The sequence below is a fragment of the Aulonocara sp. 'chitande type north' Nkhata Bay genome, linkage group LG11 (genome assembly GCF_057382095.1).
Source record: "Aulonocara sp. 'chitande type north' Nkhata Bay isolate Kocher_YH1m ecotype deep benthic linkage group LG11, A_spYH_male_GT1.1, whole genome shotgun sequence".
NCBI classification, from domain to species: Eukaryota; Metazoa; Chordata; class Actinopteri; order Cichliformes; family Cichlidae; genus Aulonocara; species Aulonocara sp. 'chitande type north' Nkhata Bay.
The window spans coordinates 40,585,816-40,601,222 of NC_141354.1; the positions used below are offsets into that span (position 1 = coordinate 40,585,816).

The 15,407-nt window shown below is 46.7% G+C and overlaps 1 protein-coding gene across 1 annotated transcript in view; it reads left to right on the forward strand.

The window, feature by feature from the left end:
- LOC147319925 (copine-4-like) overlaps positions 1 to 15,120 on the forward strand; it is a gene marked incomplete at its 3' end in the record, with an annotated part of 81,775 nt that extends 66,655 nt beyond the window's left edge. Inside the window, exons 8-10 of the mRNA XM_086310112.1 lie at positions 4,508 to 4,606; positions 12,428 to 12,514; positions 15,033 to 15,120. Of these exons, the coding sequence (XP_086166238.1) occupies positions 4,508 to 4,606; positions 12,428 to 12,514; positions 15,033 to 15,120 (274 nt within the window). The remainder of the gene's footprint in view (positions 1 to 4,507; positions 4,607 to 12,427; positions 12,515 to 15,032) is intronic.
- Positions 15,121 to 15,407: the final 287 nt, after the last annotated feature.

Consider the following 15,407-nt stretch of genomic DNA (forward strand, 5'->3'; position numbering starts at 1 on the left):
CACCGCATTCACGTGGCCATCAAAGGTAAGTGCAGAGTCGGTTTTTAACCCAAGATTGGTAATCGAGCTGTTCAGGTGAAGGGTCAGAGCAGCAAGGTCAACATCAGGGATATCAGAGGAACGATTCGGGCCGAACAGAATTGCTTCCGTTTTACGTTCGTTAAAATTTAAAAAGTTTAGAGCATCCATGACTTAACATCACTAAGGCAATCAAGCAGGAGTCTAATTGTGGAGCTATCAGAACGACTGAAAGGAAAATAAAGCTGGCAATCATCAGCATATAGATGAAATGAAACTTTGTGTTTACGAAAGATCGCACCCGGTGGCAGGAGATGAAAACAGTAATGGCCCAAGAATAGATCCCTGTGGGACACCCCACGGCAGAGGGGCCACAGAGGACGATGACGAGCCCACCTTAACACAGAAGCTCCTGTTTGACAGATATGATTTTATCCACAGGAGTGCCAAGCCAGAAATGCCCACACAAAGCTGTAATCGAGAGATCAGCAGGTCGTGATCCACTGTGTCGAATGCAGCAGTCATATCTGGTAGTATAAGCACTACGTGTTTACCACAGGCCGTCGTTACCAGGATATCGTTCATAACCTTTATGAGAGCTGTCTCTGTGCTATGAAACGGCCTAAAGTCGGACTGAAAAACTTCAAACATCTGAGAGTTGTTTAGATAATCCATCAGCTGAGTGTGAACAACCTTTTCCAAGATCTTACTCAGAAAAGGAAGTTTAGAGATGGGTCTACAGTTTGACTGAACTGAAATATCTGAGCCTGGCTTCTTAAGTTAGGGGTGAATAACTGCATGCTTAAACTCGCTTGGTACTTGACCTGACAAGAGGCTGGTATTAATTAGGTTCAGAATATGTGGTCCAAAAGTAGGAAACACCTCTTTCAGAAAACGGGGATGAGCGACATCATTCGGAGAACCACACGGGTTAGCAGTTAACACAAGCTTCTCAAGTTCAGGTAGAACAATTGGTTGGAAAGCAATAAGCAAATTTAAACAGGGAACATCTCAGCCGGGTCAACAAAAGATAAAGTGGAGGGTCTCAAACCGGCAACCTTATCCACAAAGAAATTAAGAAACTTATCACACATAACCTCAGAAGACTGCAAAAGAACACGATCCTCTGCGTTCAGTACAGAATTTATGGTATTATACAAAACACGAGGGTTGTGTGAATTAACAGCAATAAGTTGTGAAAAATAGTTTTGAGTTTTTGGCGGTCTTTGCTGCCCTCTGGTAAGCTTTCCAGCTCGCCTTAAGAGCTTCCAGAGAGATGTAGAGCCTGTCCTTTTTCCATCGCCTTTCACATCTAATGGCTCGAGTAAAATCGGTTAGCCAAGGACTGGCCTTGGGTTTACACTGCCTGAGTCTTAGAGGTGCAACAACAGAGTCCAGATGAGAGAGTAATCCGTCTACGGAGGACGACTCAGAGGGACTGGACACAAGTTGTTCAAATCACGTTGAAAAATGCTCAGCAGCATCTGAGCCGAAGGCTCGATAGCATCGCGTAGGTGCACGGACGTGGTGACAGCACTTCTTTACAGTGGGACACAGACACTCCCCTCCGACTGTCACTGTGAACATATAAAGAGTCACGTTCACTTCCCAGCACACCTGTTCACCCCGCCCCGGGAGCTCGCTGCGTCACCCCTCCTCTGCAGCCGGCCAGAGACCACACCCACGCCACAGTTTTATTTTAGTACAGATATGAAGATATTTGACACACCTAGAAAGAATGAGTGATTTTACAACAAAGCAGCAGAAAATGATCCAAAATGCTGAAGAAAGAAGAAATACTAAAGATGAGTTATCTGCAAACTCAGGACGAAAACATTTAAGATCAGCAGGATGAGAAAGGAGCGAGCGAGCAGGAACAGCTCGCATTATTGTTGCGTGACACCGGCTGCCGGTTATCGACGTTAAAGGTGAGGCTGCTCTCTGAGACAGGACATCACAGGTCTCAGGATTTGGGTGATGCATCCTCTGAGCTGCTAATGCAGCTGAGTGAATGAAGCCGTGAGTGCGACAGCTCATTAAAACTCTCAGCGTGTCGCCTCTCAGGTAGATGAATAGAAAGCGCTGCGATCCCTTTTCCTCTCTTTAATCCCTCTTTAATGGCTCTGCTAATTTGTGCGAAGAGGAGGTTTTTACACAGCTGCTGCCGTCTCTGCTGCTGCTGATCTTCAGTATAATGAGGAGGGAAGGACACACACACATTTACACCCAGAAATAATCAGGCTCACAGTAACGTGTGCATATAAAAGCAGATGCAGATTTACCCACACTGATCTAATTTGCTCGCACACTTGACTCCAGATGTTTGCGACTCATCCCTTCAGCAAACACAGACACGTTTTTACCAAAGTCGAGTAGTTCTTCAAAGCTTCGACGAGTGTTTGGGCTCATTACTGCTGCAGGGCGAATCCTTCTCAGAGATCAAAACAGAGGGTGGAGGATGTCTCTGAAGGATGGTCAGATTTGAGTCTGTGTGGGTTTGATGTGGGGTTGTATCGTCTTCTGTTTCTGTCACTAATCCCTGAGATTCATCAGGAAATTCAGCTTTTCCACAGTCCTCCACTGGTGGACGTCCTCTGAGCCCACAGGAGGGTTTGTACCTGTTTCTGAGGATGTTCCTGATCTTCTGATGATGAAGGTGCTCATGGCCCAGACAGTAGAATGGCTCATTTGTTGCACAGGTTCTGCAGTCGTGTCTAACTGGGAGTAGGTCAATGAGTTAAACCTGCAGAAGACAACCACACGTGGTACTTTTAAAGAGCGGGGAGCTGGTCTGCTTGGACCTCCTTCGACTCCATCGCCCACTCTTTCACGACATTAACGCTCGGGAAATTTGGGCACAGCTGAGGTTCGGGTGGGCTGAGGATCTCATCTGTGCTTTGTGTGGATGATGATGTTCAATTTGCTCATGTTTAGACTCACGCTGGTGGTCTGCAGCTGAGTGTGAAGAACTCTGATGGTGAAGTGTGGGCATGAAGGCAGCGATGTAGATCTCACCAACGGCCTCGAGCTGTGGCTGGTGAACGAAAGAATGAGATGGTTCATACAAATGATGGAGGTGAGCTTCCTCTGAAGGGCGTCTGGGCTCAGCCGTAGACACGAGCTCAGACTCCCTGAAGAGCTGGTTGGATCAGGAGACCGAGGCCCATGGTTTGTCTTTCCTTTTTCAGGTTTAGCCTCTAAACTCACCTGATTTAGTTGCTGTTAATTGCATTCATCAGTTTTCAGCTGGAAGCTTGAGGCACAGATGTGAACCACAGCTACAGGTTGGTTTAGCTGGAGAAGCTGCTGAGGAGGAGTCAGTCTGACCTCTGACATGATCAGCATCAGCGATCTGCTTCGTTCTGACGGATGACGCAGAAACATAGTCAAACCTTTTTACATGTCAGAACGTTTCTAAATCCTCAAACTTCCCGAGTGTTTCCAGGATTACAGAGCTCCTGTGTAGAGCCTCTGAGCACGCACTGGGAAAACAGTGACTCATGAAACTCTAATTGGTCCTCACAAAGATGGATGTTCAGTGAAACTCCTGCATGAATATATGAAAAGATTAAACCAGCAGAGTGGAACTGGAACACGAGACTGTGTGTGTTTGTAAAGCCATGCAGCTCTTCCTCTCCGGCTCGCAGACTGCCAGCGCTCCTCTTCACCTCCTCCCATCTATTTTTCATGAACCCTGTCAAACTGTCCTGGATTCAGTCCGCCGTCTCTTCTCGTTTACTTCCCGTTCTGGTCACGGTGCTGCCAGCGCGAGCTGTCCGCTCACTCCGCTGGGAGGACTCGTCAGGTGGACGAAGCCTCCAGCTGGGCGTTTCTTTGAAGTGCGGTACAGTGAGGTTTAACTCGGGCTCGACACATCCTCATTTATTTCACATCCTAACAGCGACGCTCTGAATCTACATATTAATGACACGAGTGTCTGTTTCCATTGCATCACCGAGCCGCTGCTGCATTTGTTATATTTCGCTTTGAGTTTTACTCAAGTTTATTTTCACAGTTTCAATGAATGTGAATGATTTTTAAAAGCTGCACCAAACTAATATCTTTCTCTCTACATGCCTCCTCGTGGTTTCAGTCTCTGCTGCCCAGAGAGACGCGGTCGACTCGTTAGAAACCACAGTGTGCCGAAATAAACCAGAAACACAATCATGTGAATGCAGGAAATCCTATTTGATGTGGAGGCTTGGACAGACCTCCTCCTGCCATGCACCGCTCACACCTCAGCTCCGGGCTGAACCGCTTCTGTGTTTCGATTTGCCGAACAAGCTGTGACCTAAAAACAACAAGAACAAAAACACAGGTTCAGTCTGAAATGATCTCCTTCAGTTCAAGGCAAACATCCAATTAATGAGCGAGCAGAAGCTTTGTGGGTCACAGCCGTAAATAGCAGGACACGGAACAGTGATGAAGCTGGGATCCGGCCTTGGATCATTCGGATGGAATAACTGTTTCTGTGTTTGTGTCCACTCAGTGCACCGTATGGGACTGGGACTCAAACGGGAAACACGACTACATCGGTGAGTTCGAGGCTACGTTCAAAGAGATGAGAGGCGCCATCGATGGACGGCAGGTGAGGCTGTCCTCTAAAACCTGAGCCGACCGCGTGTGATTCATACTTCAACCCTCTGTCTTCTGAGAGCGTGTTTGAAGCGTGATGCGTTCACTGACTGTTGTAATTGCTGGGAAATGATTGTGATTCAGCTGTGTGTTCTTTGACTGTTTACAGGAAATCAAATTAAATATGTGTTTATGTGGATTTATAGGATATCAGTTTCATGTACATGACAAGCCCGACGTCCCGGGGCTAGCGATTCTTCCAGTCGGGCTACCAAAATCTATCTCTGCCCTGCCCGTCGGGCTATCGTAGGAAGGAAAAATATATGTCAATGCTTTTGCATTCTTTCAGAAATGTAGCTGGGTAATTATGTCATTGGCATCGGTGAGCCACTGTCAATATGTGACATATTGAAATCGCGTTTGAATTTGCGCTTGTTTTTTTGCTTTCACTTTGCAATCGTGCGAACTGTGTATAGAGAGCGACAGCACTGATCTGTGAGTGATGATAATTTGTGCACCAATTCCTCTGACATCGTCTTATTAATCGTTAGCTTACTATGCAAACATGACAAGTGAAATCTCCCGCAGCTTAAACATGTGAGAGGTTGATCGCGCAGAGAATCGCTGAGCGTTATGTGAGTCGTGTGTAAAAGCAGCAGGATATATATTTTAGTTCTGCTGAGCCAAATAAGACAGGTCAGGGTGAAGAAGTGACAGCCAAAGAAAAGCTTACCACAAAACGGAGAAGTTATGACAAATCAGACTATAAGGCAAAAAGAAAGTGCAGCTTTATGGTTTCATGGACAAAAGAATTTCTGTGGCTGCAATATGACGAGCTAAATAACCAGGGCTGCACATAAGTGGTCCGCAGGTGCGCATTCGCTGTCAAAATAAAAAACGCGCACAAGATAAGAAGTTGCAACGCGTGTTTGCGTACATAAGATTTTCTGGAGGAGGACAGACATTTGTTTAGAACTCTTAAAGATGTCGAAGAAGCTCCTTTAAGCAATTACTTTGGCGTTCCTCCACCTCCAAAGAAATGTCAGAAGGAGTCCGAACCACAAAAGAAGCGCGTATTCTCGGAAAAGTGGTTGCAGGAGGTGAGCTGGCTTCAAACAAATGATGAACGCACAGAGATGTGGTGCAGAATGTGCCGTGAAAATCCCACTCTAGCGGACAGAAACAGCTTTTTATATGGACGCAAACGCGCGCTGCAACTTCTTATCTGGTGCGCGTCTTTTATTTTGACAGCGAATGCGCACATGCGGACCACTTATGTGCACCCGTGTAAATAACATAATGTTCTGCCGGGTGTGTTGTTGGTTTTCTCTCGATTTCTGAGTCGACAAGCGCCTTTGTTACTGGGACCAGTCATTTTAAGAAAGGCCCCCATTAGAACCCATGAGAAATGCAAGAAATGCATTATTGCTCATTCTGCAATATCTTTCCCAGAACAAACACCAATTGCAAATAACATACTAAAAATAAACCTGAAAATCTGTTTAGACCAGCTACTATGTTGCAAAGAGTGAACTACCACTGGCACAATTTAGCAGTCTTTGCAAACTTCAAAAAGCAAATGGCCTCGATCTTGGTTCCACTTGTCTCTTACCTGTGACTTCAGTGGAGATTTCAATTTCAGGATCTGACACAGACTGATTCATGTCCTACACAGTTCTTACAAGTTCATAGAAGTTTCTGTTCAATTAGAACCAAGTATTTGAGTTGATGATTGTAATTTTTATACAATGTTGTAATTTGTGTTTCAACAATTTTTTGATTAATGTTTTGTTTCCTTTACAATATTATACTTTAATGTATAATATTGTAAAGGAAACAAAACATCAATCAAAAAATTGCTCTCTTTTTTATTTGGGCTACTTAAATTTATTTTGGGCTACCAAAACTGAAGAGTCCCTGCCCGAAGGGCTACCAGGGATTTTGAAATTTTGCGAGCCCTGCACCTTTGTTAGCTTAGCATGAATCACATCCAGACCCCTCAAGTATCAGCCATCCTCACCATCAGTCACTGGAAAAATACAAATCCTGCCTAATGAGTCAGAGCTTAACTCCTGCTGGGAACCATCCAGTTCTTGGATTCTTGAAGATCTAACTTTGACATGAAACATGTACCCAAACATGTCTTCAGGCCACGGACACCCCGCGGTCATGTGAGCAGTATCCCTTGATTGCAGTGGCCTCTTCCAGAAGGATCATTGTTAAAGTTTGAGGAACTCGATGGGAATTTAAAGGCGATGGAGTTTGAATTCCTCAGATCTTGATCCAGTCTGTTGGATATGCTGGAAAAGCTTCCAAAACATAAACGGTGTACTGCACAGGAGAGCTTTAGAGCAGTCGATATCAGGCAGGTTATTTAAATGTTTGATGCCTGACGTGTAGCCTGATCGTGTCATATTGTACCAGAAACCTCTCATGTAGTTTTCCTCCTGCTGGAGCAGCTACAGTAGATGCAGTTAATATTTAATTTGCTCTGCCCAACGCTCCTGAAGGAGAAAGCTCCCTGTGAGGCAGGTATCTGTTCACCCTGTTTCTCCTTCAGCTATTCAATCAATTTAATGGCTCAGTGAGAGTCAGACTGAGCGACACCACGGCTCACACGCTGTGACACGCCATTACAGTTACAGGGTGAAACGAATTCACTCACAGACTCTCCGAGAGACAGCGAGGCAGCCCTGCAGGAGTCTTAGGTTTGCCAGTTTATAAGTGAATCACCGAATGTGTGAAAGCTGCGCTCTGGAATTCTCTGCATCGGCTGTTGTTTGTTTTAGGGTCGGAAAACCGGGCGGTGACAGTTTTAAGTCCGCCTAATTTCTTTCAAACTTTTCATATAAATTCCCCGTGTTCAGCTGGCATTCGTCTCCACATTTCAATAAGATTTCCAAGGAAATCTTTTGCAGCTGTGACACAAACCAGAGATTGCTCTAAAACAGAAAACACCGTTAATGTCTGTGTTTTGATGGGGGTGCATCTTCCTTCAGCTGCTCCCTAATCCACAAGGGTCTTCCAGATGGATGCAACATTTATACATCGCATGCCATCCTGATTCTCTCAGGAGTTTTCCAACAATTTCTCTTACGAGGTTTCCATTCAAAGGAGAGACGATCAGAAGATGCCAGCAGCATGTGACGTATACCAACAGACACCTGATGTTTTCAGAGTCATCCTTCAGTCAGCGTCATGAGGTTGTCAGACAATCTCAGCTGGGTGGAGGTTCTGACGGAGCGCTCCATCATTCTGCCCCTTCTTCTGGATCTGCTGCTCCCACCCAGAGGGCGGGGCTTACGACACCAACTGTTTGCATCTATAATCCAGTTTTGAGATCCTCCCCAGACGTCTTAACGCCCACTCACATCCTGGGCCATCTGACCTCAGGAAATCACATGATAGGGATGGGGCCAGGTTTCACAATAAGCTCACCTGAAACTCTGGCTGATTGTGACCCACACCTGCTTTCACACCTGGGCTCATGTGATTAGGCAGAGGATCAATAGGAGGTCACGACACTCCCACAGGACTTAAATCTGGGACTCTCCACCAGCTGCTCTTAGAACTGAAGAAGCTTCTCGGATGAAACGTCTTCAAGAAACTTAAAGAAGTCCTGACGCTTTTCTTTCCGAGCTCAGGCCACACCAGCACAGCTCCTCCTTCATGCTCCATGGTGGCAACCGGACGTGCAGATACTCCAGTTTAGAAACCGGACTGACAAACAGAGTAGCCTTATTATTACAGATGAAACAGGAGGAATGAGAAACAGCCTGGGGAGTGGTGACCTATAATGATGACCTCTCTTGAGCTAAACACATTTGAACTCGGCAGGTTGAAGCACAAAAGACCTGATCTCCGTTAGGTCCTGCACCTCCGGGTTTCCAGAAAAGCACCAATTAGCAGCGAGACCACCCTTTAAAATGCTCCTCGGGGGCTAAAGTGCCTCCGAGGTTATTTAGGCAGAGGGTGTGAAGTGATTACCCCGAGAGCTAATGAAGACGCAGCTGTCAGAGAGCAGAGCTGCTGCAGAAAGGAGACGACCGCTAATTAAGGCGCTCTCCGACTGTCCGTTAATGCCGTTCTGCTTACAGACGCTGCGGCTGTGAGTTTTCTCTGGAAATTCCCTGAAGATGACAACACACGGCTGAAAGGCCAGGAACAATCAGCTGCCGAGGAATCCTCAGCTGTCTCATTATTGATTACAAAGAGCCCAACATCTTCACTGGAAGGCTGTTGAGCGGCCGTACGACAAAACCACATCCCAGTTTTCATAAACCCAGCCAGCTCGGTGAGCTGTGTCTAATATTCTGTCTGTAGTCTTTGGATGACATCACATAAGGATATGACCACAGACCGCACGGGCAGAAAACACGAACGTGTTCACTGTGACCTCATCGGCTGGTTTGGATGTTAGGACATCTTATTGAAATGTGGAGACGAACACAGCTGAACACAGCGAAGTTATATGGAAAGATTGAAAGAAAGGACTTAAAACTGTCGCCGCCCGGTTTTCCGACCCTAAAACAAACAACAGCCGATGCAGAGAAAACCTCTAAGATGTTTGCCTCTCCAAGAGACGCCTGTGAGTGTCTGAGGAAAGCACACACAATAAATACAGAGGTAACGAGGGAATACGTAACAGCAGGCAAACACAGCTGAACCTAATCTGACACACGAGACAGGAAGGAAACACGGGACTGTCAAAGTAAAACAGGGAATACACAGAAAGCAGGATAACGAGATGTAACACGGAGCACAGGCGAGGCACATTAAGACATTTAAACAGAACTCAGATCACAGGAACTGCAGTTCTATTGTTTTTATTGTTGGAGTCTATTTTCAGCCCTGGAGGTTATGCAGCGCACCAAGAAGGAAAACTCCTGACTGCTGTTTGAGTCGTTGCAATGGGCGTGCATTTTATCTTCAGCGTGAAACCTTTTCTTCACGCTGCTGGAAGCCAGCACAGGAGGAGAGCTTGTTCGCCTCCCACAGACACAAAGAGCCGTGCTCTCAGTCCCACTCTCGCTCTCTCCTGAAGTCTCCGGGGAGCTCCCCGTTCTTCCGTCCGTCCTCCATCCCAACACAAATAGAGTCACCCGGTCTCGGCGGGTCTGAGTGAGGGAGTCGGGGCGAATCCTCGGCGGTCTTGTTTGTGCAGCTGAAGGATTGTGTCCTGCTGCAGCTGCCTGTGGTTCATGCTTCTGTCTGACAGCACTCTGGATTTAAACGGCACCTCTCCAGGAAGCTGCTTTCACCTGAGTGCAGGGACGAATCTTACAAAGACAAATGTGTTTGTGGTGTTTCTGCTGAGGCTGGATTACACACAGCGCTCAGAGGCACGTCTGTAATAATTTCATCTGCTCGATTTGCTTCGTCCACTGGAGTCAAATACAGCCCAGGGACGTCGACCCTGGTACCTAACCTGATACAGCATCACTGATCTGTGAGCTCACAGGCGCCATAAACACGGGAAACAAGAACAAACTCTCTGAGAATAATGGATCAGAGGAACTGCTGAACTGCAACCAGCAGCAAAGTTCTTTATTATTGTTACAGACGCTGCCTTTAATAAGTTTGGTTCGTGTATATAATCTCAAAGAATAGTGACTCTCATTGTTATTCCTTGAAGTCCTTTATTTATCTGACAGACAAAAATAATCATTTTACGACACTCAAAATGGTCAAATATTCACATATTATGTCTAATATTGTATTATAATATTCTAATACTATTATAATAATATTATTAGAATATTATTAGAATAATATTATTAGAATATTATAATAATATTATAATATTATGTCTAAAAAAATCATTTTTAGTTATTTTCTCTGAGCTTATTTTCTCAGGATATCAGAGCTGAGGTCGGTGCCGGCTTCCTTACTGAGCATCACTGGCCGAGTTACAAAACAAAGTCCTCTACATATGACCAAATATGACGAGTCGCTCGATATTACTTCCTGAAGCAAACGAGTTCAAATGTTTTGTTATGTCTAAGGTAAAACTCACGGGTCGGTCTGGTTAGTGTGACTACCACGTTCGCTGAGGATGTTCATTTTTTGTGGAAATGCTTCATTTTACAAGCTGACCCACAAATGATGAGCTCATTTTGAGAAAGGTGTGGACAGTGTGGGTTTGCTGGTCTTGTCACTGATGATGTCAGAGGCTCTGCTCTGACATCACAGCGGTGCTCTGTGCCGTCCTGATGACCTTCTGCAGACGCTGGTGTGAAGTTGGAGGGGTGCGCATCAGCAGAGTCTCTGTTAGCGTTCCTCCCTCCCTAACTCCCCGCCCTCGGCAGGCTCGCCTGCGCTGCCTGTGTCAGCTGACCTTGTGGTCTTTGAGTGTGCTCACCCAGTGGCCTCATTGCCACCCGAGCACAGTCACGCACCCTCTCCACCCCTGCTTATCGATCAGGGGCTGAGTACGCCATCTCCACTCTGTTTCACGCCCACATGTGGTGACACGCTGCCCTCTCACGCTGTTTTTCAGTGGATTTCGCCTCCATGTCGGCCCAGATCACATCTCCTTTAAACGAGCGAAAATCACTGAGATGAGACCTCGCTCTTAAAATGTTGGCTGAGAGCAGAATGAACAGAGTCACAGTCAGCCAATTAAATCACGGAGAAGCCGCTGTGTCCACAGACCTTCAGCTCAGAGGCTTCAGACGTCACTTCCTCTGTTAGCGTTGAGCCTGCACGACAAACTGCCTCCATGCCCTGATCCTCACACATCCCCACAGAGAGTTTAAAGATTTATTTGCAATTCGCAGAGATTGTTTGTTTGTCAGCGGCAGCAGCAGAGGCAGCGATGCTGAGCTCAAACAACACACCATAACTCTGGGAGAAAAACAGGAAGGCGACGGTGCCGCTGTCGCTTTCGTGTCTCCTGATTGGACAAACAGACTTCCTGCTATGGAAAAAAACAGCACCACCTACAGGATGAAATTAGATTGCTGCAGGCCTCTGTTATGAAGTCACCTGAGCAGGTGATCGGGGGCGGCGGCTGCAGGCTGCAGGCTGTTAGCTTCCCATTAGCAGGCTGCCATCATCCCCACAGCTCAGACAGACAGTCTCAGACACACTGATTTACCTGAGGAGGAGCAATTATCAGGGTCACCTGGAAGAAGCAGCTGCTGTTAATGTGAGGTCACTTTTAAACCTGTCAGCGAACGATTTATTGATCGCACACGCTTCACTTAGAAAGAGCTTCTGTAGGAATCATTCCACAGGTCTGTGATCAGGTCTGTGATCAGGTCTGCCTGTGATCAGGTCTGTGATCAGGTCTGTGATCAGGTCTGTGATCAGGTCTGCCTGTGATCAGGTCTGTGATCAGGTCTGTCTGTGATCAGGTCTGGCTGTGATCAGGTCTGTGATCAGGTCTGTGATCAGGTCTGTCTGTGATCAGGTCTGGCTGTGATCAGGTCTGTGATCAGGTCTGTGATCAGGTCTGCCTGTGATCAGGTCTGTGATCAGGTCTGTGATCAGGTCTGTGATCAGGTCTGCCTGTGATCAGGTCTGTGATCAGGTCTGTCTGTGATCAGGTCTGGCTGTGATCAGGTCTGTGATCAGGTCTGTGATCAGGTCTGTCTGTGATCAGGTCTGGCTGTGATCAGGTCTGTGATCAGGTCTGTGATCAGGTCTGGCTGTGATCAGGTCTGTGATCAGGTCTGGCTGTGATCAGGTCTGTGATCAGGTCTGCCTGTGATCAGGTCTGTGATCAGGTCTGCCTGTGATCAGGTCTGTGATCAGGTCTGTGATCAGGTCTGGCTGTGATAGTATATCAGACAGAGGAGAGGAAAATAACGTTCAGCTTTCCCTCTTTCAGGTGCAGTGGCCGTGCATAAATCCCAAATACAAAGTGAAGAAGAAGAACTACAAGAACTCTGGGATCGTTATTCTGAACCAGTGCAAGGTGACTGACGTCTGCATGTTTTTTTTGCTCCATAATTTATGTTTTTCAACCATTTAAGGCTTAAAAACGCCTCGTTTTCTTTTCCTCGCCGCCTGTCTCGTTTTTCTTGGCAATTGATGTTGGCTTCTGCCTGACGCACTGTTAGAAGAACCAGTTATGTAGCGCTGAACAGCCTGACTTACCTGACATTTCCTGCCAGACAATGCTGAATGGTGTTCAGATGGAGCGAGGGGAGTCTGGGGAGATCCCGCCGCTCAGTGAAAGCCGGATAACATTTAGCCTGATGCCACTCGACACGTGAAGAGTTCCTACTTCAAAATGACTTCAGAGCCGTTTGAAAAGACAGACGCAGATTGAGGCGTAGCACAACACAGGGACAAATTACTGAGCTGCTCTAAAGCTGCGAGGTAATTTACACTCGATCCATGGAAGAGGAAATGAAACTGAAACTCTTGTATCAGCGGATATTTAAGGATAGTCCAGCTGCAGACTGATGGAGTGAGAGTGGATCTGTCACTGTGTCCAGGGCCATGCTCAGAGAGCCAGGCAGACTCCAGCAAATGCTTCAGCGCTGCTTCAATTTACGTGTAAATTGAAGGTGTTACCAGGTGTTTTCTTCTGCATGACAAGGTTAATGGATGAGGCTCCTCCTCCATCTGTCATAACAGGCGTAACCACATAATTTCACCGTAATAATAACAATGCTAAAATAACCTAATTTAAATTTTGCACAACTGTGAGGTCATCCCTTTTCACGGATCTCAAATTCGTGCAGAAATATGGAGCTGAGTGCGTGTTCAGAGTCCTCACCGGCGATTAAAGCGGTTTCACGTCAGCACTTCACACAGTTTGTCTGACTGTAGAGTGAAAATCCTGTTTTTAGACGCCACCTTCTCCACTTTGTCCTCTTCAGTTTTGCCACACTGAAAACAACAGACAGCTCTCCTCAGAGTTTCATATTCCAGATGATAGTTTCTGCTGGTTATCCAGGTCTGGACACCGGATGCACTAGTCTATGTAGAAATGCCCAGTTCTTCTTCTCCCTGGTCTCCTCTTCCTCCAGCTCGTCCAGGGGAATATTAAGACATTTCCAAGCCAACAGAAAGGTGTAATCTTTCCAGTGCTTCGTGTCTACCTCCTCCCAGTGGGGCATGCCTGGAACTTGGATGTGGAGGAGTATTGACTGTAGTCTGAGGCTCATCAGCCCCCTGCCACAGGTCCAGGTCTCAACGCCTTGGTCACTGCAAGAGCCGCACTCAGGTTATACTCTTATGGCCTGCGTGACTCTCAAAGTCGCCCAGCAGGATGATGGATTCCAACTTTCCAGCGAGCCCTCAGGTACTCTGGATAACAGGCAATACTCCCGATCCTCACGAGGCAGGGAAGCAGACCTCTCATCCACCGGGGGGGTCACAGCATGCGGCAGCTGAACTGGCAGGAAACAGGTATACCCGCCCCGTTCACCACCTCCCACGACGGGCACCTCCAGAGTCTGCCTCTCTCCAGGAAACTGGTTCCACAGCCCAAACCGTGACTTGGGCGGGTTGCTGTTCTGACCTCAAGCTCGGATTCTTCCCTATCAGCGTGGTGATCAGTTTCAGTCGACCTTTGACCTCTACCAGTGATCCCCCAGACGAGTTTGGGGGCTGTTTTATGTTATTGCTTCAAAACGGTGTGTTTGCTCCAATTATGCAGAGGACTCCCTCACTTCAGACGATGTAACTGCATATAGGATGAGTTTAGCCACACGGCGCTCATCCCAACATGAGCAATGAAACCAGATCGTTGTTTTATATAAAAAGCAGAACCTGCACAGCTCATAAAGTGTGTAAGATTCTCTCTCTGCTTCCACTCTGACTGTCGTCACCACAGCACACGTTACACAGGAAGCATGGTTTGGAGGGTCCTTGTGACATTTTCCACCAAGGTCGAGGTAAAGTGTTGAGGAAAAGATTTTTTATCCATTATTCACTGAAATCTCTGGAGAGAGAAGTGAGTCAAAACCCAGGATGCTACAGGCGAATGCTGAAGGCCAAGCACAGTTAAAAGGTTGCAGCAGAGCACCGGAGCAACATATAGCGCTGCAGTACACGCGGGGGGAAATGTGATGCAGGTGCAAGAAATCAGAACAGGAGCAGGTGATCAGACAGGAGGGCAGGGAGGAGGTGCACACGAAACAGGAGGCGCAGGAGACATGAAGAGAGAAAAACTGAACGCCAGTCCACGCTTCTTATTGCCACTCGATGTATTTTCAATAAGTGAAAATCCTCCAAAATATCCTTCAGAATTTAAATATCTTGGTTGTGTTTTTTTACATCACTTTGCTGAAATGAAAATATTTCACCATCATTATTCTGACACTAATAAACATAGGTTGTTTTTCACATGTGAGAATGTGATTGGATGCTGCTAATCAGCTGGTGCAGAAACAGCTGATGAAAGATGACGAAGCATCAGTGAAACTGTGTGAAGCTGAAACGCTAAATATTTAAAGTCGTGGCCGTTTGTCTGTCTGCAGATCATCAAGATGCACTCGTTCCTGGATTACATCATGGGAGGCTGTCAGATCCAGTTTACTGTGAGAGCGCACACACACACACACACACGCACACTCTCACACACACACTCTCACACACACACCCACACACACACACACACACACACACACACACTCTCACACACACACTCTCTCACACACACTCTCTCACACACACACACACACTCTCTCACACACACTCTCTCACACACACACACACACACTCTCACACACACACTCTCTCACACACACTCTCTCACACACACACACACACACACTCTCTCACACACACTCTCTCACACACACTCTCACACACACACACACACACACACACTCTCTCACACACACTCTCAATCT